General features: G+C 29.8%; 6 protein-coding genes across 7 annotated transcripts; 3 read left to right on the top strand and 3 right to left on the bottom strand.

The window, feature by feature from the left end:
• Positions 1–3757: 3757 nt before the first annotated feature.
• Positions 3758–7772, top strand: LOC145751526 (tryptophan 2,3-dioxygenase-like). The gene is made up of 11 exons (XM_082571074.1): positions 3758–3901; positions 4132–4195; positions 4460–4553; positions 4707–4840; positions 4952–5013; positions 5079–5154; positions 5729–5947; positions 6157–6300; positions 6392–6497; positions 6621–6711; positions 6928–7772. The coding sequence occupies exons 1-11, from the start codon at positions 3867–3869 to the stop codon at positions 7136–7138; spliced, it is 1236 nt and encodes a 411-aa protein (XP_082427200.1). The 5' UTR covers positions 3758–3866; the 3' UTR covers positions 7139–7772.
• On the bottom strand, positions 6845–8245 carry LOC145763334 (NADH dehydrogenase [ubiquinone] 1 alpha subcomplex subunit 2-like). Its single transcript, XM_082575138.1, has 3 exons — positions 8145–8245; positions 7966–8072; positions 6845–7749 (listed from the first exon to the last, which is right to left on the bottom strand). Exons 1-3 carry the CDS (start codon positions 8234–8236, stop codon positions 7658–7660), a joined length of 291 nt encoding a protein of 96 aa, XP_082431264.1. The 5' UTR covers positions 8237–8245; the 3' UTR covers positions 6845–7657.
• LOC145740655 (DNA methyltransferase 1-associated protein 1-like) lies at positions 8244–9945 on the bottom strand. The gene has a single exon (XM_082562056.1). It carries the CDS (start codon positions 9866–9868, stop codon positions 8507–8509), a length of 1362 nt encoding a protein of 453 aa, XP_082418182.1. The 5' UTR covers positions 9869–9945; the 3' UTR covers positions 8244–8506.
• A 244-nt stretch (positions 9946–10189) lies between these two features.
• Positions 10190–14981, top strand: LOC145743561 (ankyrin repeat and LEM domain-containing protein 2-like). Its single transcript, XM_082561559.1, has 12 exons — positions 10190–10758; positions 10851–10908; positions 10968–11036; positions 11140–11263; positions 11378–11581; positions 11830–12050; positions 12223–12340; positions 12426–12670; positions 13190–13367; positions 13570–14127; positions 14232–14363; positions 14550–14981. Exons 1-12 carry the CDS (start codon positions 10570–10572, stop codon positions 14725–14727), a joined length of 2274 nt encoding a protein of 757 aa, XP_082417685.1. The 5' UTR covers positions 10190–10569; the 3' UTR covers positions 14728–14981.
• Positions 14917–16014, bottom strand: LOC145743570 (ubiquitin-fold modifier 1). Its single transcript, XM_082561570.1, has 4 exons — positions 15896–16014; positions 15689–15757; positions 15478–15575; positions 14917–15257 (listed from the first exon to the last, which is right to left on the bottom strand). Coding segments are annotated over exons 1-4 (270 nt in total). The 5' UTR covers positions 15898–16014; the 3' UTR covers positions 14917–15156.
• A 663-nt stretch (positions 16015–16677) lies between these two features.
• LOC145752132 (cilia- and flagella-associated protein 337-like) lies at positions 16678–27109 on the top strand. 2 transcript variants are annotated; one of them, XM_082568349.1, is made up of 26 exons: positions 16678–16827; positions 17014–17236; positions 17420–17517; positions 17612–17665; positions 17995–18078; positions 18222–18287; positions 18384–18557; positions 19179–19286; positions 19464–19658; positions 20093–20257; positions 20401–20470; positions 20584–20829; positions 21013–21161; positions 21295–21446; positions 21624–21662; positions 21924–22020; positions 22544–22730; positions 23192–23352; positions 23636–23778; positions 23860–23918; positions 24187–24417; positions 24850–25074; positions 25288–25427; positions 25534–25644; positions 25763–25917; positions 26365–27109. In XM_082568349.1, the coding sequence occupies exons 2-26, from the start codon at positions 17020–17022 to the stop codon at positions 26555–26557; spliced, it is 3519 nt and encodes a 1172-aa protein (XP_082424475.1). In that variant the 5' UTR covers positions 16678–16827; positions 17014–17019; the 3' UTR covers positions 26558–27109. The 2 variants fall into 2 exon arrangements, with proteins under 2 accessions (XP_082424475.1, XP_082424483.1); XM_082568357.1 differs by lacking the exon at positions 21624–21662.
• Position 27110: the final 1 nt, after the last annotated feature.

Genomic DNA, 27110 nt, shown 5'->3' with positions numbered 1-27110 from the left:
AAAGAAACATCCAAAGCGACGCAAACTGTCAACGTTACAACTAAAGCGACGCAAACTGACGCACGCAAAAGCAACCGATAAAATCGACACAAACTAACATAACAACTAAAGCGACCGACGAAAACGACGCAAAATAAAGCGACGAAAACAAGAGCGACGAAAACGAAACCGACGAACAACGAAAGCGACGCAAACTAAACCGACGAACGGAGTGATGTGTTGCAACACGCGCACGAATTCAATCTAACGCAAGACTGACGACCAGCCTAATTGAACTAGGCTAATTCTAACATGTTAAAGTTGTACAATTATAAATAAATTCATTATCTATTCAATACATACTTTTATTAAAAAACAAATATCTCACCGATACGATAAAGAAATCACCTTTTTGATATTTTCCTTACAGCTCATTAAAGCCTAAATTTACAACTACTTGAGACCCACATCCAAACCTTCAATTTCTCTTTAAATCACCGTAGAATCGCCTAATTAGTACCTATTCCTCGTCAGATCATCATCGACACTTCTTTCCTGCGAGATCGTCATCTAAAACTGCAAATAAAAGCTGGGGGCAGTTAATATGTCAAGTTAGGTATTATTTATTTATATGCTTTAAAATAGTGTTGTTTACTAAATACGCGGACTGTTAAACGCAATTCGCCAGACTTTAAAACAACGAATGTATCGATACGCGCACGATCCTACCCCTAACGCATTGCATAATCAGTTCAACAACACTATATATACACTATAAAAAATTTAAATAACAATAAAATAATATACTTAACTCGATTCGTTAAAGATAAAGATGGCTTCGTCCTAAAGACGCTTTGGCTTAAACTCTCCACTTAGCTAAAACTTAAACTTAATGGCGGACAAGCCGATCCAAGACGGGTCAAGTTGTGACGTCAGTTGTATTCATCCGCCACGCATAATTCTGAAGGCGTATAAAAATAGTTCCTTAACTGCTAAAGTTTATAAAACACTAACAGTGTCATTATCTTACAAAACAGTTTAAACAAAACATTTTATTAATTTTTAACATCTGAACTTAATGCCGCCTTTATAAAACTTGCTACGTTATAATACTAAAACTAAAGCGTTTCTCTTAATTCCTTCTCCGTTTTGCTCTTAAGTAAGAGCAAAAAAAAAAGTAAGAGCAAAAACTGGTTGCCTGAAACAAATTACGCCTTGCTCTTTAGTAAGAATTTAAACTTCCACTGCCAGAACTTTTGTATTTAAGAATAATTTTTTTTGAAATATGATTTACTATTTATTTTCATGATTTTTATTTCACGTAATTGAATTGATGAACAATAATCGTTGTTGGCAGTGACATCATATATTGCTTTGTTTCATGACGTCATTATTTCTCTATGCGCCATGTTTTTACATTAAACGTTAATCAATAAGTTTGTAATTTATTTTAGAACGGAATAATTGCAAAGTATATATTTCTTAAAAGCTTTAACGTTACAACCCGGTTACGTCACTTAATAGGTTTTGACGTCATTAAAGTACAGAATTTAAGCTTTGGTTAAACAAGGTTTATTAAAAATGTTCAATAATATAAAAAAGAATCAAAATAATAGTAAATAATTAATAAAAAACAAGATATATTTAACCTAAATTTAAAAGCAAAATATCGATCTTGATTTTTAAATAATCAAACGAATATCAAAGTATAATTAACAAACAAAAAGTAAATTTTTTACCCATTTTTAGAGTTTTCATGTTACTTATGATCAGTGGCGGCTCGTGGGGCAAATAAAAGAGGGGGCTAATTTAATAAAATCACAGCACCACTAGGGGGATCCAAAATTTTTTTGATATTGATGGCCGTAAATCGGCTATTTTAGATACAAAACGGTCTTTTTTATATTACCTAAGATTAAAAAAGGAATGCTGGAACTAATCCAAAATTTCTGCGCGACTTAAGCGTGCCCTTATTGACAATTACGCGCCGACCTTTTTAACTAGAATTTTCTAGAAGATTCAACTGATTATAATTTTTATTCGTTATATTTATAATATTTTTAAGCCTTATTACCTTTCTAAAATATAATAAAATACCTAACTTGAGTTTTATTTATTTTATTAATATTTAAGTTACAGTTTAAATTTAAATATACACTAAGATTCAAATTGCCAAAATATTTGAGAACTCTGTGGTAGTTTTAGCCCCACTTTTCGCCTAAAGTTCTCAACCTTTTTTCAAAATTTCAAATTCTGACGGCAACAATGCCTTTAGTTTTTTTTTAATTTGACAACCCGTGGCGCTAATCTGAGATTAGCCTCACATGTTTACGCTAAATTTTTCAAAAATTTTTGGAAATTTTGGCACATTTTGTTGTCAAAATAGACACTATTTTTTTATATTTTTTTTAATTTTAGCGAAAAAAAATTGCCAAAAATCAAAAACTTTGTAAAAAATTTATTATTTACCAAAAAAAAATATTTATATTAAATATTAAATTTAATTTTAAGAAAGTGTGTTAAAAAGTTGGTGGTTTTAGCCCCATTAGCCCCATAGACGAGCCGCCAATGCTTATGATATGCAAATAAGCAAAATGTGAAAGCATAAATTAATATTTAATTTTTAATAAATTAACAAGTGCTCAAATGTAATTATTAACAACTAAAAATTATTTCTTTTTACTTTACCAATATTATTAACTTTAACACGGACAGCGAACAAAACCATATTAAATGTTATTAATTTATACAAGCGTAAGAAAGCGTTAAATTATTTTTTCGACCCATTTAAAGTTATTAATATCATTAATAATACTGACAATAACAATGTGTTTCGAAACCATAAAATTCGAGTTATAATTACTCTTTAAAAATGAAAGATTTTTAAAAAACTAATGTTTGCCAAAACTTTATTGACGTAGTATATTTCCAATACAACAATGCATGCGCTATGTATTAAATTTATAAATACCATTTATGCCATAATCATCAGCCATTAAGTCTAGGGTTAGTGTGCGAACTTATGATCTTTAAACTTCAAGGTAAAATGGCTATGAAGTCATATATGCTTTAATATGTAACCATACCGCAAAGACAATGCAAATAGACTTAACATTGAGTAGTAAAAATTTTGTAGAAAAATCGTTAAACCTCAACTAAAAATTGGAAAGGGTTAAATAAATGACAATTTAGGTCAAGCTAGGTTAACATCTTTTAAAATGTTTATAGCACCTTTTTTTAATAAACAACTTTACTTTTTATGTATAATTTACGTATTAAACCGGGGTAGTTATATTTTATTATCCGCTCAACCCAAAAATTACTGACTTTGGTTTAAGCGAAAAACTATTTAAAGTTTTGCTTGGGTGCGTTTGTTAGGCTATGCTGTGGTTATCGTCCCTTTTTCAGGTTAATTTTATTTTTAAGGCATATAAGTAAAAACTAGTTAAAGGTCATCTACATAAAACGAGGAATAAAAAGGATATTTGTTCTATTATAAAATGTTGCGCCGATGAAAGTTCTAGGGATACAATAACTTACCCAATAAGTTCTAACTCTTTTTTAATTTATAAGTACAGTATTAGTTACTTGTCTTTTAATTGGTTTTAGGTTTCATAAATTCATTGCCAAAAATTGGGAAATATCGTTATTTAGGGTAAATAGCGTCTTTCAATAAAGGAAGTGCAGATAATGTAATCTATTATTAAAAAAAACGCATCTACTTGTTTTGCGTAATTCCGCCACGCGACTATATGTCATAACATATTTTAAGTCGACGCGACTATAACCTCGTGCTGTTATTTTAGCTTGGTCATTAGTAATAAGGAAATTGTAGAGTAAGCATATGCATTAAAATTGAACCGGATTTATTGCAGAAGTATACAGTTATGTCGTGCCCGTATTTTGCAAATAACACAGAAGGGTAAGTTTATGTTGTTTACGTAATTAGATTTTTTTGCAGCAAGTTAGATTCGATATTTTAATTCATAAAAATTAGAAAATAAATACGCTCTACTAAAAAATATCAGGAATTTATATTCCTATGCGTGCAAAAATTGTTTGGTGATTTGATTAGGAAAAGCCTACATGCTATTAATTAAAATTTAAATTATTAAAAACAAATATAGTAAATTGCTTCATTTAATTATTTAGTAATGACGTCACAAACAATGGCTCAAAACCGGAAGAAGAGATGACGTATACTAGTTATCTAAAAGTGAGTAATTACTATTTTTTTTTAAATAACAAAAACACTCGCAAAATCTAATTAAAAAAATAACAATGAAATTTTGCTTCTTATTCAATAAATGAAATACAAAAATATTTTAAATCTTAACTATTTCTACAGAACTTTTATTCATTTTTTGTAAGATACAATATTTGTTTAAGTACTTAATTTTCACCGAATCAAGCCCCGTTGCAATTTTATTTTGCGAAAACGGTTCAACAAATTTTAATATAACCCAATTTAACATTTTAGTTGGATCGTATTTTAAATTCACACGAACCAGAAAGCTATAAAAATGGAAACACACCAGTTCATGATGAGCATTTATTTATAACTGTACATCAATGTAGGTTTTTAAACAATACTTTCAGTTACATAACACAATATTGCCGTTTTTGCATTAAAACTGTTATAATTACGTTACTCTTATGTTTTTTTTGTTTTCTCACATGTAACGTGTGGTTTTTAAAACGTAAGCACCAATTTTCTAATGTTTTAGCTTTTGAGATTTGGTTTCAACAAATCCTGCGTGAGATAGATTCTGTTCGAAAGTTATTCAGCACATCGTATTTGGAAGAACGAAACATGCTTGTTATTATATCAAGACTTAACAGAGTTTACGAAATAACAAAGGTAACTGTAATTCAAAATACAAACATAATATTTTACTTAAATTTTATAGTATTGTAGAAAGTGATATACAAAAATTAAATAAAATTAACTGGAAAAATTTGTTGATCTCAGCTTTTCGCTCAACATTTTACTATAATTGAAACAATGACACCCCAGTGCTTCTTAGATTTCAGGTAAATGTTTGTTTAAAAAGTTACACCAAAAAAAAATTCGCAAAATACGATGTTTTTATTTTTAGAGACCATCTTCAAACTTCTTCTGGATTTCAAAGCTTTCAATTCAGGATGATAGAAATAAGATTGGGGGTACAAGAGGTAAATAATAAGTAATAATAAGTATAAATCATAGGAAACGAAATCACGAGACAATAATTGCTGGTAAAGCAAAATTAAGTTTTAACATCACGCTTACTTAAATGTCACTTAAATCTATCTTGTGATTGGTTGAAATTTAGAGGGCGTAGTCGGTCGTAAAATTTTAAAAGAGTAGCCAGCGTGACGACAATATTTGGCGGTAAATCTACTTATGCCTTTAAACATTTTGTTTGCTCTTTTTGTTCTTTGTTGTAATAAAATTGTTTTATTTTGTAATATTAGGGTAGTTCTACTGACAACGTGGTTTTTGATTCATTTATTACACATATTGGTTTATTTATTACTTCCTAGGCGCACTTTTATGATTTTAAATTGTTGGTATAACAATTGCAGCATGTTTATTTTAAGTTGCAGTTAAAGTACTTAACTAAAACTACATCATAAAGCGTTTTACCATGCAAATATTCAGACGCCATTATGTTTATATAACTACCCCAATATATTCAGATATATGCCAATTAACTCAATATGTCACAATAGAAAATAGTAACTAATTATCATTTTATTTTTTAAGGATTTAAGAATTAGTTACAACAAAGAAAACTACAAAAAAGCTTTAAATGAAGAGCAACGTGATCTCGTAAGCCAAGCAATTGCAGAAAAGTCTTTATTCGAACTTGTCAACGATTGGCTGGAAAGAACACCTGGTTTGGAAAAAGATGGTTTCGATTTTTTTACCAAGTTTAAACATAGTGTTGATGCTTGGCTACAAGAAATGCTAGCTGAACGAGATGTGAGTAAATAAAATAATTTTTTTTGTTAATCCTTGGGCTCTAGTTATAATGTTTACAATAAGTCTTAAACGAAATATGACATTTTAAATCTTTTAAAACATGGCCCGTTTTTTTAAAATAACCTACCAAAAGGTGGGTAAAGCTTTTAAAGTTTTGTTTAAAAAAATAAATTTGTACAATATATCAGTTATTCTGATGTTTGTTTAAGGAAATTGAAGACGAAAAAACAAAGGAATTTTTTGATGTGCAATACAACAAAACTTCAGATACATTCAAGAGTTTGTTTACTGAAGAAGAGCACATTGAACTTATGAAAAGCGGGGAAAGAAGATTTTCGCATAAAGCACTACAGGTAAAACAACCAACAAAAAGCACTATCGAAAAATATTTGCATTCCTATTTCTTTTTAAAAGTTTATATATTTATTTTGCTTTTTATTTCAGGGAGCGTTAATGATATTTATGTATCACGACGAGCCTAGATTTCACCTTCCCTTTCAGCTATTGCACCAACTTATGGACCTTGATGGGCAGATGACTAAATGGAGATGTAAGTCATAAGAATTTAAATATAATAAGCCTCATGTAAGTGTTTAAATTTTTCACCATCTTGGATATTTTGTAAAAATGGTTCTTGTTAAATTGCAAATAAAAGAAAATTTTTTTTAAACAGATAACCACGCATGTATGGTACAACGAATGGTTGGTTCTAAACTTGGAACTGGTAGATCATCTGGGTATCGATATTTAAGGTCTACTTGCAGGTAATTCAATTAAGGTTTAAATGTAAATTGTTACCTCCATATTATGAATACTCGACGACATTAAAACATAAGTAATTTTTTCAAAACCACGAATGGTTATAGGTTTATATAGACTTAAATTTACAAAGGGTTTTATTAGCAAAAACTTTGTCAAACAATGGTATAATATTAATAAATACAGTAACAATAGGATTTTATTATTTTATGTGTACGTAGTGATCGATATAAAGTGTTTCTGGATTTGTTGAATCTTGCTTCTTTTCTTGTACCGAACGACCGAATTCCACCGCTAAACAGTCCAATGAAAAAATCACTCTCCATTCACGATTGGAGCATAGCTGATGAGTTAAGTAGTAAAATGAGCATTAAGGAAGATTGGGAAAAAGATTCTGGAACAGTTAGCGAAAGATCAAGCAGTTGTGTATAGGTTTTAAATATATGGTTGCTGTAATAAACTACATTGTAAATAACTTATATGTTTAGCTAGTTGTTTTCGTACCGGGTATAGAAGTTAGTTTTTTTCTAGGTTGTGTTGTGGTATTTTACAAGCTTCACTGATATTTAATTGCTTTAATTGACATATGCAAACAATTACATAATTTACTAACTCGCTTTGCCTATCTTTAGCGCCTGATAAAAATTGATTTTGTTACGTCATTTTCTAATAACTGCGGTATTACAAGTTTATGCAAATTATTTTTTACATTTCATTTAAAATTTGTAATTGCATCATTTATAAGTTCAATTTTTTATACATAACGTTTTTTGGGACATTTGCATTGTGTAAGTTTAATTTTTGGGGGGTGAAATAGCTTGTTTCAAATTAAAGGATTATTTTTTTTGACCTTTCCATTATTCTGATAAATAATTTTTTTTCAAACATGGTTATTTTTTAAAAGATTTTAATTTAAATTCAAAACAAATATAAATAAGAAATAAGCAAAACTTAAGGACTGGCTTGTGATAATTGTTGAATCGTTGAAATAATTTCATCGGGTGAACTATTTGTCATATCAACACTTCGTTCAATTCCTCTACCTGTACACAATAATAAAATTAACATCATATTTCTTTTTGTTTTTTATAATTTTAGGTATTTTTTTAAGTAAAATTAATTTAATTATTTTTTTAAAGGCTTTTAAATGGCAAAAAAGATTTGGTAAAGATCACACTACAATCAAATCAATATTTTTTCTCATATAAATCTATAGGTTTATATTAAATATAATCCATTTAAGTATAATTTTTTTTTACCATATCTGGCATAAATAGTTGGTTCTACTTGACTACATTCTCGTATAAGGATAGGAAAAGTTGGGTTGGCTTGCTTCACCGTTACGTAATGATTTTCAATAAAATCTCTAAAAATAAATAAATAAATTTTATGTTAAAAAGCACAATATAAGTTTAAATTCATTTGTTAACTATCTTACCTCATGCCTTTACTTGCTGCAGAAGTTTGACACAAATGAAGTCTTAATTCCCTTAAATTTTTAGACAAATTAATTAAATGTTTTGCAGCCATTTTGCCTGGTTATCTAAACAAAGAAATAATGGGTTATGCACATGATATTTTACAACAGAAAATAATATTTCGCAATGCTCAGAAAAGGCAGTTTGTAAAAATTTGTAAAAAAAAATCGTAATTTGATATTCAAGAACTTAAACGTCAAATAAAAAAAAAAAGATTGCAAAAAACTTAAGTAAAACTAGTAAACATTCGTTACAATTCCAGCAACTCGTTAAGCTATCAACAAAACAATGTTTTTGGTTTACGAAAAATTTTAAGGATTTTCTACTGTTGTAAATTAATTTTTTTAAATGGTGGGGAGGGACATCCCACATCAATCAGTTCTGAAGCAGATTCAGATTTTACATTTGAACCATCACTGTCACTTATTTGTTGTTTTTTAATGTCCATAATCGAGGTAAAAATGCCTTGATCTTCGACAGGAGGTAATTTTCCTGGAGCAAGTGCATCCCAGCGGTAACGCAAAGTTTGTAATTCCATTTCATAATTTGCATAAGCAACTTTAAGATCGTATAAATACACCATGTCGCTTCGAAGGCGGTTAAAATTTTGCACAACCGCCTCAGTTGGCATTGGTTCTGGGTCCATTTTTAGCTCGCTGAGTAAAAATTCTAGAGATTTGATCTTTTTCTGACCAACTGAGGCAGGGAGCTTCATCATTTGTGATCGCAGCATAACGCCAGCAGATTTATAGTCAGGAAACTTGATTCCGTAAGTAGTTTCGGAGATTTTCTCATCGACACCTTTGCTTCCTGTAATCGTGGATTTCTTTTTTGTTTTTCGCTCTGTTCTTCTTGTACCATCTGCTGCGTCGAACATGATTAATTTCTGTAAATCTTGGGATTTCCTTTCTCGTTCTTTCTTTCTTGCTTCGATTCTCTTTAATTCTTGGATTAACATCTGTTCTTCCTCTACCTGCTCCTCAGTGCGTGCAAAGAGCCTGGACAGTTGCTGTCTTCGTCTTCTTTCGTGATCTGCATCAAACACAAATTCATCAAAATCTTCACCAGATTGCTTTCGTGCTTTACCTAAAGAGTTACAAATCGAGTAATATCGCTCCTTGATGTCTTCTAACGTTCTTGGCTCTTCTCTCGGAAACCTTTCATGATCAAATCTATCAAAAATAACATGCCAGCGTAGGTTGAACCTCTGACAAAGATCAGTGAGATGACTTGTTTCATCCTGTGACCAGTCATCATGTGATAAAAACTGATGGTACTCCTGTTCAGAATAAACTGGGACATCAACTTTTTTGTTAAATTTTCCAAATGTGTAATCTTTGCCTTCATCCTCCTGACGCCTCCAGTGGTAAAAAGTTACGCCGTCAGAACGAGCAGGATTAGTAAATGGCATCCACCTCCAAGGCCTTACAGTTTTACAACCCAATTTTGCTTTTGTTGTTTGATAAGAAGGTATTGTATCAGTAGGTAATAGTGGAGGCTTATCCATGTTATCATGATACAATAACGCGTATAGTTCTCTGTGCATTCCTGTCGGCCTTTTAAATACATTTTTCTGTGGTATTGGTTTTTTCTTTTGACCAGCGTTAATAATACTTGCTTTCGTGATAGTCTTTGTCTCGTCACCTTTAAGATCTAGAATGTCGCAAACATCTGCAGATGCCATGTTTAATTATTAATATTTACAAATCTATAACAACTTACAAACTGGAATCTACGAAAAAAATAAACAACTCAACGTTATTTTTGTCTTTCCAGCAAAAGGTAATAGCAACAACAGTTGTTATTAAACGTGGTATGGCAGTACACGTCATGGCGAAGATCCTGTTCTAGAGGTTTTCTCTCATATATAATACGAGAGAGACAGAAATCCTTGAAACAAAAAAGGTAGCCAAAAAAGATTAAAAACATGGCGCGCGTTATAAATTTAATACGATTTTGTATTTCAGCAGCAACGTGTTCTATTAGAAAATATTAAAAAGATAAATTGATGTAGCGTATGGTTTTAAATTACATTTTTGACCAAATCTGGTTTGGTATATTTTGTATATTTTTACATATTTTGTATATTTTATCATCGGTAACGTGGTGTAGTGGTCAGAACAATTGGCGTCACTACACAGCTACATGCAGTTGCAGACGTAAGGTCCTGGGTTTGATACTGATTTTATGCCGTAACCTCCTTGGGTAACGCGGGTCAGGGTAACTAATGTTACTTTGTGTTAAGGCTGTAAAGTTGACCTTCCCGCATCACAAATGAATAAATAAATTAAAAAAATAGGTTTAAAATCAAAACTTGAAGAATAAATTAAAGTGTGATTGTAAATTGTAAAATAAATCATAATTAAAATGTTTTATTAGACAAATATGACAGAAATTCCAGAAAACATCAGCAGCCTTAATAACGAGGAATTAAAAAAGAAACTAAATGAAGCTGGAATATCTTCCGGACCTTTGACTCCCACGACCAAAAAACTTTATCAAAGAAGACTTGCACAACAATTGGGAACCATTATTGTTGTTAAAAATTTTGCTGACAAATTAAAAGAAGCCGCTGTAAGTTTAAACATTTCAAAATAATGTCAGCCTTTATTGACAAGTTAAATATTGCCATTAGGTTTATATTTCAAGATTATTGATTTTTGCAGAAAGATTCAAAGAATGAAAATAAATCTACATCACCGAACAAGTTAACCAATGAAGAAGGTAAACAACTTTTTTCTAGGTATTAAACTGACTTTAAATTTTCTAATATTTTTTTTTAGCAATTTCTCCAAAGAAAAATGATGGATTTTATGGGATCCTTCTTCCAGCTGATCAAGCAACTTCTACTGGTAAATAAATTAATTTTTAGATATGTTATGCTATGTTTCCTTTTTTACACAATTTCAATAAATAATTAAAACAATTTTTTAAAATATTATTATCCAAATTTAGAGACAAATGTTTTTACTACGAGAGAAGATGCTTTAAAGTTTTTGACCAAAAACAAAGGTGGAAGACTGAAACATTTTTCCACTCGATCTGAAGCAGAACAATTCTGTCGAACCAAAACACCAGAGTAAAAAAAATAAAATTTTAATAATCTACATAGAATAAAGTGCTACCTAATTTTTTTTACAATTAATGCAGAAATTTGTCATCTTTTAAATTTGTAATTTAATTATTTATATAGAACCTCGAGATCTTCTACAACAACAGAGTACGAAAATTTAGAGAAAGTAAATGAGTTTAAAACTCCTAAACAGTATGAGTTAAGTCAACTTATGTTAGCCATTGAACAAAATGATTTTGAAACTTTTCGTAAACTGGTTTGGAGCAATCCTAGGTTTCTAATTAACTCTGGTGACGGCCCAGTTCAACTTAAACCAAGTGCAAGGTAAATATTATTCTGCAGTTAATGTAATTTTGGTGTTTAAACCACTGCACAAAGTGTGGGCACCAATTAAAAATTTGTACATAAAAATTCAATAAAATTCTGCTAAATTTTGTTGTTAATACCACTAGAACTACTATGGTTTATTGTTTAGAAGTGGAGGCTAACATAAGAAAATAAAGTTCTGCTACACTTTTAAAATTGTGCTACACAATTACTATCAAATAACTTTTTTTTTGTAATTTATTTAGATACAATGCATTACATATTGCAGCAAGATCCAATCGTCCTGAAATGGTTCAAGAAATAATATCAACTCTTGAAAATCCAGATTTTCTATCGTTAATGTATCCAAACACAACTCATAAAAACAATGAACGTTTATCTCATATACTTGATCTTTATTTTAATACTCCTGAAAAGGGGGTATATGAAACCCCTCTCCATTTTGCAAGTAAATTGGGCTTTATAGGTAAGTTTTGTTGCTTGATTAAAAAAATTTTAGCTTCACCCATAATTAAATTAATATGGATTTGAAAAATTCAAAATTATGTAACCGATTAGAGCCATAGGATTTAACCTAAAATTATAAAAAAATTAAAAACATGTATGTATACTTCCTTTATTGGTTACAATTGTTTTAGACGTTGTGTTGGAGTTGGTATCTCATGAAAAGTGCAGCATTTCAATGAAAAACAAATATGATCAAACACCTTTCGATGTTTGCTGTTCTAGGATGAAAAATATTTCTCCTGAAACTAAGTAAGCAAAAAAATATGTTTAATTAAAATCTAAAAAAATGGTGATGTCTGGTTTAAATCTCATAAAAACAAAATTTTGTTTTAAGAATCCTAATTCAGTCTTTACTGAACGACCAATTCTACGTTCCACTCTTGCGTTGTCATGACAACTCTCAATTACCAGTAATTGGTGCACCACAGACCACCCCGAACACCATACCATCAAAAGCAAACCAACCACACCCAATGGACCCAGTAATAGTAGTAAGTGCCTTGGCAGGACCCATGACATCAAGAGAGGCAAGTAAAATAAGACAATCTTGGATGACACCAGATAAAAGGGGAATGGAAGGTATGTTTAGTTTTTTTTTTTTATTCTACATTTATTTATCCTCGATGTGGGAAGGTCGAATGTGCGACCTAAACATAGAGTAACATAAGTTACTCCGACCCAGTCTCGAGTTGCCTATGGCAGTTTGGGATATTATAGAGATTATAAGTGCCTGGTAATTATGTTATGCTGCTGATTAGGTGCTGGCTCAGCAGGAGTTCATACTGTTTATAGCCCCTTACTCAAGGGCGCTACAGCATGAGAGCAGTGGGGATTGAACCCACGACCTCATAGTGGTGAAGCAAGTGTTCTTACCACTACACCACGCTGCTGGTTAGTTAAAAATAAGTTTTTAGTTTTTGTTTTAAAAATTTTTTAAAAAAAATATTGTTATGAGGATTAAAGAAGTGGATAATTTTTGTTAATTATTTGGAATGGCACTTGATTATTAGTTGATGTTAAGATGAGATTCATCTTGAGATAAGGTATTTTAAAATGGAAACATAATTTTTTGTAAAATTCTTGATTTTGTTATTTAAGGTAAGAGAATGCTTCATATTAGGAGGTCAGACGTGGACAGAGGAGACGAAAGAATTGGAAGAGAACTTGCGAAAAAGGCAGAAGTTCCTTGGATGGAATACTGGGATTTTTTACAAAATTATGCTGATTTTTCGACATTTGCTGGCCTTGAACTACTCAATAATTTTCTCAAATCAAGGTAGTGTAGTATATTTGTCTTTTAGGTTCTGTGTATTGTAACTAAGTTCCATAAGCATTGATATAAACTACTTGGGTGCGTAATGTAAATAAATGTAATAAAAATAATTCAAAATGTTTAGGTTTAAATTAGGTTACTCATACTTTAACTTTAAATTTATTACTTATTTTATAAAAAAAATTACAAATTTTGTATTTATTAGATACAATCAAGATTATGTGTCAGCTATTCCTACTCCAACAGAGAGCAAATCAGTTCTTGATATTTGTTCACAACTAAGTGAACTTAAAGTTGACGATTCCGCTTTTGTGAGCTCTCCTAAACCGAACATAGCTGAAAGTTACAACATTGAAGCATCCACCCCTGCTCACAACAGCATTGGTAACCCATACTTTGGATCACCTCCGAATATAATTGATTCAAATATATTAGAAGTGCCTAAAACTCCACGGGAAAAACGATTGGACTCTGTTCGTGGAAGTTTGTTACGTACCAGAGAAAGACAATTAAGTCGAGTTTCAGAAATAACTAATAATTCGATGTTAGATAATTCACATACTACTGCATTTGGTAGTCCTGTTTTACAATCAAAATCGAGGACATTTAGCAGAATTCAAAGCTCTCTTAAAGATGGGAATAATGTAGGTGAGTTATCCGATACATTAAACAATGTAAGTTTGGATGCTAATGACTCCATATTCGAAAGTCCGATGGAAATTGGTTCAACAACAAGTTGCATACTGCAAAGTTTTTTAACAGGGTAAGTTTGTGTGTAAAAAAAAACATTTATGTATAATGAGGTACTATATTATATATGAATATTCAAAGCCTTAAATGCTCTGCCTTAAAGATGGTATTTTTTAGTTTACAGCCAACTAAGTTGGATCGGGATGTTATTCTAGCTATTGGAAATACTGGAGTTAATCAAACTAAATATCCTTACATATGGAAGTGGATGAAAGCCGTTCTCTCTTATTCTGAAGATGATAGATCTCAGTAAGTATAAGTTACAACATTGCTTTAATATATTACTCGTGTTTTTGTCTACAAATACACAATATAATACTTTTTCAAAATGGCAAAAAAATGCCCCCATATTCTTATGTTAATGTTATGTATAAAAATTTTTTATGTTATCTATGTGGGTTTATTGTTAATTTTAAATTTTGTTTATTCAACCAGATGGTGCACACCCAAGAAATCTATATCACAATCAAGTAGTTTGTTTAACAACATTAGAAAACAACCTCTTCCCTTTGTATGGCCTGCCAGTCCTATGGCAAAAACACAAAACATGTCACATATTGACATGACAAACGAACCCAGAATATCTGTAAATGATCCTAATACAACTAAATAGTGATTCCATAAGATTCAATGTATTATGGAAAATAATTTGCCCGTTTAAAGTGTTGGTGAATAAATATGTTTTTTTTTAATTAATAGGGTTATTTTTGTAATTTAAATTGCCATTTTCATATTAACATTGCTTTAAAAAAGGTGGGGAGCTTATACTTTTTATTTCAAATTACTGCTATGATCATATAAGTGTTAAGTAAGCCATATAGTTCTTTCTTATTCTTTATTTTCTAAAATAAAAACAAGAAAATTGCACCTAGAACTGTTAACTTGTACGACACAAATTTGCAAGTGGTTTTGTAAAAATAAAACTCAGTAATTCATCAATTAACATTAAAAAAATCATTCGATCTGTGAATAAAATTTGTCATTTGTGCAAACACGGCACAATTCACCCATAAATAAAAATAAAATTTACAAAAAAATCATGTCAACAATGTCCAACTCTATCTCTTGGAATTAATCTCAGTTCCGATCCATGTTTAAGAAAAACACTTCCAGCTTGTTGTTGGGGATTAATACCAACTCCATCTAAAAATTAAGTTTAAACTAACTTTTATAACATGTCGGTTTATCAAGATAAACATTGTGTTAAGATACTTATAAAAAATTTTACACACTAATTTAAGTTACAATATAAGAGACACAATAATTAACAAAATGGCAGTTTATTGATAAAAAAACTAAAACAAGTATTTTATAGTTTAACACACATCAAAAAAAACTTTCTGTTATATAAATACCAGCTTACCATTAGTTATAATAGCGCTTGTTGCTGCAGGGACCTTAAACTGTTCCGCAGCAAATTTTAAGACAGCTGTGAATGGTGTCGTTTCAGGAACATTAAGTCTGTATATATTTTTTTAATTAGAATACTTTAAAATATACACAGTTATATAGTCACAGTTAAGCTTTTAATAAAAAGAAACTAAAAATATTTACTATAGAAACAAATAACTAACACTTTGTAAGGAAGTTTTGGGTCCGATGTTAACGTAATCTTGAACGATACCTTCGGTTGTTTTGTAGCCCTAAAACGTAATTATTATTTTTTCTTTTTGTAATATTTTACCCAACTTTAATACAAGCAAATATGTAATTTATTATTAAAGTTCTAGGTAGATTACACTACGACAAAATTAAGTCAACAACTTAACAAAATTACTTACATTATTGTTTAAGTCAAGCAAAATCTATAACAAAAATTAAAAAGTAAACAAAACGTTTGTACTTCGCTGTTTTTATTTCAACACATTTTCAGAATGACGTCATCAAGGAGCCCTCATGCGTAACTGCTATGTTAATTTCAAGCTTAATTTTTTCTAATTTGATTAAATTTTTGTTAATGGCCAGTAAATCTTGTAATACAAGACTAATTTATGGATAAGTTTTTTTTATGTGAAACTGGAAAATTTGTTTGTTAACCTTACCAGTAGCAAATACACATTTGTAAAATGTAAAAAAAAATCTAGCACAAAAAATTAAGAAATGCAAAAATTATTAGAAAAGGCTAAGCAAATATTATCTTTTGCAAAGTAGGTACCAAAATTACACTATTTTAGAATCGAATCTGACTTAATCTACCTGACGAAAATATATATTTGACGGATCAACGGATCGAACGGATTAATGGATCAAGTTTTATTAACTGAATCGAATATATATTAAATAGATATTACATAATTCAAATGCATATTTGACGGATATTTAATTAAACAAAAAGTTTTCATAAATTAAACCCTTACCCTAACCCTCACCTATTCAGATTACCCATTAACACATCCGACCCATTCGATCCTTCTATCCATGTAATAGTCAATCAATCCATACGATCCGAAAATATATTCTCGTCAGGTGGATTAAGTTACAATCTTTAGAATCACTATCAGCCTTAAAATAGCGCCATTGGTGTTGATCGCGCTGGAAACAGAGGACGCTTTTAAGTAGCTTGCCTGTGGGAAGAAAATACAAAACGCCTTTCTTCCCCTGTCAAGATTTCTTGCCAGGTCTTTATCTTATATACAATATGTCGACACTGTGATAACGCACATGACTAAATAACAAAGCCAAGAATAGGTAGTGAGTAGGTAATATTAAAAAGGTAAGTTGTTATATTTTTTGTTTGTCCTCACATGGGGTGAGACTGTAGAAAGTAAAAATCTATGTAAGTTTTTTAATAATAATATTTTATGATTGTAGGCAATTAATTTTAAAATTTTTAGTAAATAAATTCTAAAAAGTTAAATTTTGTTTATCGAAAATAGTTTAAAGCATAATTTTTTTTTAGAAAAAAATGATTCGGGCTACAACAGGTCATCCGGCTCCTGGATTAAGATCCAAAGACATGCCGGTCATCAGACCTTCTTCAGCACATGCTAAAATGGAGTCTGGGGCATACAGAAATATTTTACTCGATAACAGACCCCAGACTTCATCAGTAATCAGGACTAGCTCTGTTTATCCGGGTCAAAAAGTACAAATTAGTGAAAACATCCCAAAACCAAATCTAGGTAATTAAAAATGATTTCTGTTTATTTTTGCAACTAATTAAATATTAATTTTTTATAATAAAATGCTGTTGATGTTAACTTAACTCATCATAATTATTATCAAGGAAATTTGTATAACAAATACCTATTCATTAATTTGTAAAAATTATATATTTTTATAAGTTTACAATCTAAATGATTTAGATCGAAGGTTAACTCTTTGTTTGGTTGATGGAATTGGTGAAAATGCAAAAGTTCTAACCAGATTAAATACACCTGCTAGTTCTAAGAAAAAAATCAAGGTGAATTATAATTTGCAATTAGGTTTAGTTTCTTTGTAACTAAAAATCTATTTCAATTTCTAAATTATTCCAATTTAAATTATATACAATTTAGATTGAAGAAAGAATTACACTTGAACAACTACATAAGATTAAAACTGCCTTTCAGGTTTGTAAATTTGAAATAATTGTTAGATAACACAACAAACTAACTAATCAAAACCATATATTCTTTACTACACTAAAAGTTACAATAATAATTAAAACCCGGATATATTTAAAATAATATTATAAGTGGCATCATTTCAAGTGTTTTTGAAGTATTTTAAACAAGTGTTAAATAAATTAAAGGGACAAGCTATCTATTAGTACGGTAAAATCAATAGATATTTTTAATTTTGAAAGTTAAACAATATTTCAAAATCAAGTTTTTATTTTTAAGTATTATTTAATTTTTTTGCAATAATGTCACTTTTGGATTATTTTGTTTGTGTGAAGGAAGCAGATACAGATGGGAGCGGGACTCTTGACATAGATGAGTTCAAAACTGTTGTCAAAACATGTCTTGGAGTTCGTGGCAGGGTAAGAAAATAAAACTGTTTTTTTAAAGAATCTTTTATTTGAAATATCTAATTCTATGTTTCCATTAAAAACTGAACAGACTTGGCTATTCTTTTTTATAAAATTAGAAAGTTTTTTAAGTATATTCTTTTGTTTTACCTAAGAATGAAGAACAAATTGTTGCATTATTTATGAAAATTGACTCTTCTTCAGATGGGGAAATTGACTGGGTAATTTTACTTTTTTATTAGTGGATTTAAACTTTTTAGTAGTAGAACCTTAACTTGTGTATATTTAAAAATATTTAATCCAAAAAAAATTTCAAGGATGAATTTTGTACGTACATGCAACTTGAGTATGCTGAAAAAGAAGAAGCATCACTAAGGTCAAAAAGATTAAGATTTTTACTCCCAGCACTTACAACATCAACTCCTCATCATAAAGCTCCAATATTAAGAGTTCATTGTATAGGTGATTCATCTTACATGTGTGCTGGACAGGTATTTTGTTTAAAATATTTTTAAGGGAAATATTTAAGTTTTAGTAGTAAAAAATTAATTTAAAAAATATGCGATAAATAATAATTTTTTGTTTATTAACTTCAAAAATTTTTGTTCTTTTTTAATTTAATAAAATTGATCATTTATAACAAAATTTTTTTAATTAATTTTTTAGTGTTTTCATAGTCCAGTAAATGTTGATTCTAGTGGGTTAGCTTTAAATTTTAAATAATTAAACCTCGCGGGGGTTAATTGTGTTTTTGTTGTTAAATTTGATCCCTTTGTATTATCTGAATAAAAGGGTTTTGTTTAACATAAAAGATTCTTTTCACTTAGAATGTATTTTTGTTGTGTATTGGTAACCTTATATATTTTGGTTTTTAGTTTATAAATATTTGAAATTGTAGCTTCGTTGTATCTGTTTTTTGTGTATCGATTTTTGTAATTATTTATAGTTTAATTATAAACAATGCTTTGGTAGTTTAATATCCATAACTTTTACTGCATTTTGCAAAAAAATTACAACTTGACACAAATATTTATCACATACTACTTGTTGTAAATTGAAATTGCATGATTTATTATTTTAAAAATATTTTATTAAACATACTTATTTTTTAGGATGGTTTACTTTCTTTTTGGTCAACTGATTTAAAATTACGAAAAACAAGATCTATTATTGATAGTCAAGCTGCTGATAGACAAAGCTATGTCACTAAACATTCAATGGTAAACTAAAAATAAAATAAAAAATATCAACACACTTCTACTGTTGTGTCATTTTTTAAATGCTTTTGCTTTTTATACTTGTACCCGAAAATTTTGTTAATTTTCTGGTTTCTACCAACCCAGAGTTTAAATGCGAGTGTTTAGAACAACTAAAATTAATTTTGTTTTATATTTTAGTGGGTAGCAGACGTTGCCATATTATCAAACCATGGCAAGTTAGTTGTTGGTACTGGGGAGAGGGAACTTCAATTTTACGAACTTCTTACTTTTGAGTTTTATTGTCAAATTATTGGACTTGATGCTGTTCCTCTAAGAATGGATTTGTGTCAAATTGATGAAGATAAATGTTTGATTGTTTATGGAGATGACCAGGTATAATATATCGGGGAATGTGCCATTTACTTTTAAAGTAATATATAGTAAAAGGTTAAAAAATTGGGCCACGTATGTTGTCCGGTTCTAGACAAAACATAATTACACTACGGTCCTCCTAAATTCTTTACTACGGTATACAATTCTCCTAAATTCTTTTCTACAGTATACGGTCCTTCTAAATTCTCTCATACGGTAAACGAAACGTTGTTTTGTTTAGAGCCAGACAACATATGTAATCCAAAAAAGTTACCAAAAAGTTATAAGAAGCATTTTATTTTCTTTTTATTTGGATTTTTTTATTGTCTTTTTATTTAAAGTTTATATTTATTGAAGGAATTTTGACTTAAAGTTAGCAAAACTTGTACCTAAAGTTATTAAAAATCATTGAAACACAAATTTAAAACAAGAACCATTTAACTTGAAATACACAGGGTTGTGTGAGTATAATCAAGTTTGAAACTGTCGGAGAAACGCTTCGTATGTGGAAGAAGGTGGCGAAGGTTAATGGGGTTCCTACGGTAACCATGCACGATGTTGCTAATGGTAACGCTACCTCATTTGTGAAGTGGAAAGTTCATGAAGATTGGGTTACCGAGGTCAAAAATTTAAAATATTGCGAATTCATTTTTAATCCTATATTATGTTTTACTACTATGCAATACTATGAATTATGTTTAACTTCAAAATGTTATAGAATTACTAATTTTTTTGGTCAAAATTATATTTATTTTTTTTACAGCTTCGATATTTCCATGAGTTAAGATCAGTAATTTCAACTTCAAACCATGCTGCAACTGCATTAGTAAGAGGTAGCATTTTCCAAAATAAAATAACAAAATTATCAATTGTCTATGTTAAACTTAAACACTGATAAAAATATAATTTCACTTAGTTAGTGTTATATTTAAATTTTTTGGTTAAGGTTGTACTACTGCCAGCACCATTCTTGAAAATTTAAATAGTGTCACTCCAGCTAATATATCAGTTACACCATCCCAATCTCAGGCTAGTGTAACAACACAACAACCTCAGAAGAATGAGAAAGTAAGACGAAGTCAAACTTTTGCTGCACAAAGGAGACAGAAGAGTGACCAGTCTGTGTTTTATGTTTACAAAGGAGTTAAGACTTTTGATTTCAGTAAAGAAAATAACATTTTAGCAACTGGAGGTAAATAAAATTACATTTTTTGTTAGATTTTTTTAAATTAAATATTATTTAAAACATAATTTTTTATGTATGTTTATAGTTCGACATTTAACTTAATTTTGTTGTGCACAAAAAATTGCATTGCAAAATTTATGTATCAAATATTGAGTAAAATGTATTTTAAATTTAACATTTCTAATTTAGGAATGGACAGGATAGTGAGATTATGGAATCCATATGTACCACAAAAACCAACAGGTTTACTAAAAGGTCACAATTCCCCAATTCTCTCAATTTCTATTGCTGGCGAAGATGGAAGATTGTTTAGTATTTCTGCTGATAAATGTGTCAGGGTAAATTTTTTTTGATTTTTTTATATTTAAAATTCTTGCTCTATTGAGTATACTAAGGTTGAAATGCTAGTTTTGTAATTTAAATTTTGCTGTTAATATTTATTGAAGCCTTTTAATTTTTTTCCCTTTCTAGGTTTGGGATTTAGTTGATCAAAACTGTCTAGTCACAGTTAACCCAAAACTTCATAAAATAAAAGGGGAAATTATGACATGTTGTTACACTCAACAACTCCGTACCATCGCCATAGCATCGGATCATCTCTCACTACTAAGAATACACCAAAAGTAAGAACTAGTTTATTTTTTTAATAGCTATAAAAAAAAATTTGTATCAACAATTTTTTTAGTTATATTTTTTGAACAACATTTTTAACTTTAAAAAATAGGTAAAAAAATGTTTATTTTTTTATTCAAAGTTAATTATTTTAATTGTTATTTATTATAAATTAAACATCATTATAGTGCATCTGGTCCAATGAATTTAAGATCAAGAGTAAGGCAGTAAGTTGAGAAGTGATAGTGTTTGTTGGTTTTGAGATTGTTGGTTTTTAGTTGCAGTTTAAATTAAAAATGGCTTTTTTAAAGTTTATTTTTTTGATATTTAAGGCTTGTTTTTTTGTGTATTTTGTATCTGGAATTTATAGCTTCTTTTAAACAAGATCATATGCACTTTATTAAAGAGTTGTCTTATTTTTTGTTAATTTTAATGTTTTTTAAAATATAAGATTCTCAAATTGACATTTTTTGTTGAATTTAATTTAGACCCAAGATAGCAGAAGGTGTCACTCACACGGAAGGAGTTACTTGTTGCACTTTTAATCCACATTTTGGTCACATTATAACTTGTTCAGAAGGATCTGTAAGTTTAAATAAAAAATCATTTTAGTCAAAATTTCTTTTTAAAATTGTTTTGTTTTGTATTTTTTGGTAGATTAAAAAAAAAGTTTTTATTATATGTTAATATAAACAATTATTTTAAATAATATATAAATTTTAAATTAATTAAGTTTAACTTAGTAAATCTTTATTTTGATTAGTTATTTAACACTCACCGGCAGCATGGTGTAGTGGTTAGAACACTTGCTACACCATGAGGTCATGGGTTCAATCCCCACTGCTCTCATGCTGTAGCGCACTTAAGTAAGGCGCTATAAACGGTATAACCTCCTGCTGAGCCAGCACTTAATCAGCAGCATAATAACCCGACAAATATATTTCTATAATATCCCAAACTGCCAAAGACTCCCAACTCGAGACCGGTTGGGAGTAACTAATGTTACTCTATGTTTAGGTTGTGCATTTGACCTTCCCACATCGAGGATAAAAGTATATACAAAAAAAACACAATATAATTTTTTTTGTAAATGTTTTTAATATTGCAGGCTGTAAAATTGTGGGATTTTGAAAGTGGAACATTCATGTTTGAGTTTAACAAGGCTCATGGCAAAAGTGCGATCACTTGTGCCACGTTTGACTCCAGCGGTCGTCGATTAATCACAGCAGGAAGAGATGGAGCAGTCAGATTGTGGAATTATAATAATGGACATTGTTTAAGATCACTTGAAAGAAGTAAGAAATTTCTGTTGATTTTAATTATTTAAATCAAGTCTATTTTTTAGTTTCTTTTTTAAATTTTGACTCAGATAATAAAATTTTACATTAATTACTCTACACCAGTTGATAGTACACTCTACAGGCTGCATTTTAATCCTTACAATATGGTTGGGCTGCTTTTATTTTTTTGTAATAACTTACAACTAAAAATGTTATAGCATTTACTTCTGCATTATACATAGTATAGGCATATAAATTATACACACACATATATATATATATATATATATATATATATATATATATAAATATACATTCTCACTAAGCCTAATTATATATGGATTACCAATAAGTCTAAATAAAAATTATAAGTTTGCCCATTTGGGTAATTTCAATTTTTCTCACTATCCTTTACAAAACCATCACTAGCAAAAGTTAACCAAAAAATAAATAATAAAATCATTAATTTATTGCAGTTGATTCGAATAAAGAAGTAGCTGATTGTGTTTATGTTGAGATCAATAAGAATAGTTACATCATAGCAGTTGGATGGGATCAGAGGGTGAATATATTCTCTGATGAAACCGACAACTTTCATCAGATTCAAAGACCTTATCCCTACTGGCCTGATGATGTAGTAAGTATAAAATATTAATAATGCGCAACTTTTTAAATATATGTTTGGGATAACCAGAAATTTTTTGTAGTAAATAGTTTTTTTTGAACTGTTTTGTACTAAACTTTGTATATTTAGTTATGCTATAGTTATGGGGTTGTTATTGACATACTATTACATTAAAAACAAAGTAGTTTGCTTGTAATAATTGTAATTTACAATGCTGAGTATATTTTATTTACAAATCTCAGCTTTTTATGATAATCCAGTAACAAAATCATTTTTAAATAATCTCTTGATACAGAAAAGAGGTCATAGTGAAGATATAGTTTCTGTTGCATTTGGTCGACCGAATATGTTGGCTACGGTGGCGTATGATGGTCTTATTATAGTTTGGAATATTGTGTCTGGTCACAGTATTGCTAGAATTCCCTTTCCTGAAGAATGGTGAGTATTTATTTTAAATAAATTGGCTAAAGTAGAAAGTATAAAAAAACTCTCTAAAAATTTTAAATACTTTGTTTTTAGTTTACCAGAAGATTCAACTTCATCTTCGGACGAGGAATCAACTAATGATAAAATTCCAGGTTAATATTTGTTGTTATAATACATGCAGTAGTTACACTATAAAAACATGTTATTACTATGATAATTTCACTCATTTTTGTACCAGTTTATGTGTATCAGTAAATGTTTTTACATATAACAAGATCAACTCTTTACCATTTTCTTTTCTTAACTTCTCGGATTTAGTTATTTTAAACCTTTATATTTTTTTCTTGGTTATTTTTACTTACACATATAAAAATCCCATCCAACTTAACCTAACTTAAACTTTTTTACTTTATATTTTAGATACTCACGAAGGTCACCGGGCTGTGAACCGACTGAGTTTTCTTTCTGATCGTTTACTTGACAAAACAAATGCTTGTCTTGTAGCAGGTTGTTCAGATGGTCACATAATAATGTGGAATATAAACACTAAAAAGGCTCATGCAAGATGGAGTGTAACTAGTAGAAAATCAGACCTGAGTGCAATGAAAGTTAGCGAGGATGGGGGAGAATTATTTGTGGGTGATGCAATAGGTAAACATTTGAGTGTTAAAATATTTATATTTTTTGTATAGTTTTTCAAAAAAATAGTTATTTATTTTTTTTGCTTAAAAAGTTTATATAGCCAAGTTTTTTTTTTTATGTATATTTATTCTTGATTTGGCAGTTGGGGATTTTATAGATTATAAATGCCCAATAACTAAGCTGCTAATTAATTGTTGGCTCAGCAGAGATTAAAACCATTATAGCGCCTTGCTTTAGGGCCCTTCAGCATAATAGCGATCGAGATTGAACCCAAGACCTCATGTTATGTAGCATGTGTTCCGAACACTACCTCACTGCCAGTTTCTTTACTATTAAACCCAGTTTCTTAACCTTTTTAAATAAGAATGGTAAAAGCTTTTGAATTTAATATTGATGCAAAAAATGTTTGTATCTAAACTCCTATTAATACATCTTGTTCAGGGCATGTTAGTATTTGGGATATAGAGGATTATGCTATGACCCCTTTGCATGACAACCATGACATCGTGTGTCCAATCAAGAGCCCTGCTCCTCACCGATTGGCCAATTGGAGATGTCATGTTCAGCCAATCACCTGGCTGGAAATTATTGAATCACATGATGTGGTTTTGACTGCATCCACGGATTTTACTGTGAGGGTTTGGTCAATGAACGGGCATTATGTTGGTCAGTTGTTGTATAAATTTAATATTTTTGATATATAATTTGTCGTTTTATTATTTAAAATCTAATTATCTTAAAACTTATGCTATGTTGTATAGAATTTGTTTAATTCTGGGATTTGTTTTTAATTTGTTTTTTTTTTAAATATTTAATGTTTTAATATTTTTAATTTTTTATGTTTTCTAACATTTAAGTTTTATAATTTTTAACTGTTAGGGACTTTTGGTCAGTCTTCCCCCTGGGACATTCATGACCCATCGACATGGCAACACCCGATGGTCCCCCCAGAAGTTTTATTGGACCCTGACAGTATGCCAGATCACCCCATCATGAAAAACCCCAACATAGTACTTGATGTAAACAAAATTCTTTGCCAATAGTTTTACACTTTAAAAACAAACTAAAATTTTTAAAAATTGTAAGTCGGTCTTATAAATGTAAATTTCTGATTTTTTTTTGAAGAGCTCGGATGAATCAGATTTGGAGTCAGGAGAGGAGGAGGAAAATAAAGATAAATTTGATCCTGGAAGAAGACTAAGTTCACATTCATTCAGGAAGAGTTCAGGGGCTTCAGTAAGTTTTAGCTTTTTCTTGACAATTAAACTTATTACAGAATTCAATTATTGATGAAACTATTATTTATGTCCTTTTATGTTGAGGATAAATAATAATATTTATTATCTACCACTAGTGGATGGGAGGTAGTGGGAGTGAGTCTTGGAAGAGGAAATTGTCTCGGAGGCTCTCCAGATCAAGCATGGAGTCGATGGGAACAATGATCGGAGATGAAGAAAGAAAAATGTTGGAGGATGTAAGAAGAAGCATGTGCAAGAGTGCAGGAAAGAGGTAAGAGGACCCAAAGTTTTTTTTTTTGTATCTTCTTAAGGTTATAAGTTTTTGTATTTTTAATGGGAAAAGGTGAGCTGTTGTGACCTGCTTTTAAGAAATTCAAAATTGCCTGGCTCAAAGGCAGATAGTGTTGCATTAGTGCAAATCGAACCATAAATCGTTTGGCTCATTGTCCATTTCCACTACCAGTATATTACACTACAACCCTTTTAATTTTGCTATTTATTTTTTTAATGCTCCTTTACAATCGCTGCACAATACTTTGCTGTAACATTATTTGTAACTATGTTTATTTGTGTTAAGTAACTAAAGTTACCTAAAGCACTATACTTTTACCAAAAAATATAAACGTGGCCTAACTCCGGCTAAATTAAAAAAATTAGAGAAGCCTAACTCTAACTAAAATATGCACTAGACTAAAAATAAATGTCGTACAACTTATAGATTACGTCACGAGAAACTAGTCGCTCAACAGCGCCTTTTGCGGGCATCAAGCGACACATGTTCGCACGCTTTCCAGAGCCTGGAATGTTACAATTTAGTCGAACCCCCGGTCGAAATGGATCGACCTGACCCCAAAAAACATTTGGATGACGTTTTTATCATTAAGGAAGAAAACGAAGAAATTGACGCGTGACGTCATTGCATATGACGTCACGTTTAGGGCTGTTTTAGTTACCTTGTCACCAATGTTTGTGTTTTAAAATGTTAAAGTGTTTTTTGCAAGTGTAAATGCACTATTTTTTTTATTTTACTTGTGTTTAAACTTTTTCAATCTATTTCTGTAGTGGTCTCTCGTTGTAACTGTTTACACTAAAACCTAATTACGCATTTCGAGCCATTTATGTCTATGTCTTTTTAAAACCTTTTTTGTATTGCACCAAGATGTAAATATTTCTGTTTTTTAAATTTCTTTTTAGTATATTTAATTTTGCTAAAGAACAAATTTTTTAAAGTTTATTGTATAAATAACGAAACCTTTTTGCCATTAGAAAACAAGCACATATTTATGTTTTATCTTACTTAGGTATTTACCTTTTTATATTTATATATATGTATCACTGTGATTGTATTAAACTGTGCGTGTTACTAAGTGTAAGCACATTAATTTACCGAAAGCTGTATTAAATTTTATGGTTTTTGTTTTCATGTATACCTCCTTAACTTTTACCTTATTCAACGAATTTCTA

This window comes from Corella eumyota, chromosome 1 (assembly GCF_963082875.1).
Source record: "Corella eumyota chromosome 1, kaCorEumy4.1, whole genome shotgun sequence".
In the NCBI taxonomy this organism is placed as follows: Eukaryota; Metazoa; Chordata; class Ascidiacea; order Phlebobranchia; family Corellidae; genus Corella; species Corella eumyota.
The sequence above is the reverse complement of the archived record's forward strand: the minus strand, read 5'-3'. Positions and strand labels throughout refer to the sequence as shown.

Coding starts and splice junctions, on each gene's coding strand:
- LOC145751526 (XM_082571074.1), top strand. CDS start 3,867: ATGTCGTGCCCGTATTTTGCAAATAACACAGAAGG. Junction 4,554..4,706: donor ATTTATAACTGTACATCAAT/GTAGGTTTTTAA, acceptor CTAATGTTTTAG/CTTTTGAGATTTGGTTTCAA. Junction 5,948..6,156: donor AAATGCTAGCTGAACGAGAT/GTGAGTAAATAA, acceptor TGTTTGTTTAAG/GAAATTGAAGACGAAAAAAC.
- LOC145752132 (XM_082568349.1), top strand. CDS start 17,020: ATGATTCGGGCTACAACAGGTCATCCGGCTCCTGGATTAAGATCCAAA. Junction 17,518..17,611: donor GTTCTAAGAAAAAAATCAAG/GTGAATTATAAT, acceptor TATACAATTTAG/ATTGAAGAAAGAATTACACT. Junction 23,353..23,635: donor CCTACTGGCCTGATGATGTA/GTAAGTATAAAA, acceptor CTCTTGATACAG/AAAAGAGGTCATAGTGAAGA.
- LOC145743561 (XM_082561559.1), top strand. CDS start 10,570: ATGACAGAAATTCCAGAAAACATCAGCAGCCTTAATAACGAGGAATTA. Junction 14,128..14,231: donor CTGCAAAGTTTTTTAACAGG/GTAAGTTTGTGT, acceptor GGTATTTTTTAG/TTTACAGCCAACTAAGTTGG. Junction 14,364..14,549: donor TCTGAAGATGATAGATCTCA/GTAAGTATAAGT, acceptor TTATTCAACCAG/ATGGTGCACACCCAAGAAAT.
- LOC145743570 (XM_082561570.1), bottom strand. Junction 15,576..15,688: donor CCAAAACTTCCTTACAAAGT/GTTAGTTATTTG, acceptor AAATATATACAG/ACTTAATGTTCCTGAAACGA. Junction 15,258..15,477: donor AAGCGCTATTATAACTAATG/GTAAGCTGGTAT, acceptor CTTAATTTTTAG/ATGGAGTTGGTATTAATCCC.
- LOC145740655 (XM_082562056.1), bottom strand. CDS start 9,868: ATGGCATCTGCAGATGTTTGCGACATTCTAGATCTTAAAGGTGACGAG.
- LOC145763334 (XM_082575138.1), bottom strand. CDS start 8,236: ATGGCTGCAAAACATTTAATTAATTTGTCTAAAAATTTAAGGGAATTA. Junction 8,073..8,144: donor GCAGCAAGTAAAGGCATGAG/GTAAGATAGTTA, acceptor ATTTATTTTTAG/AGATTTTATTGAAAATCATT. Junction 7,750..7,965: donor AACTATTTATGCCAGATATG/GTAAAAAAAAAT, acceptor TATTGTGTACAG/GTAGAGGAATTGAACGAAGT.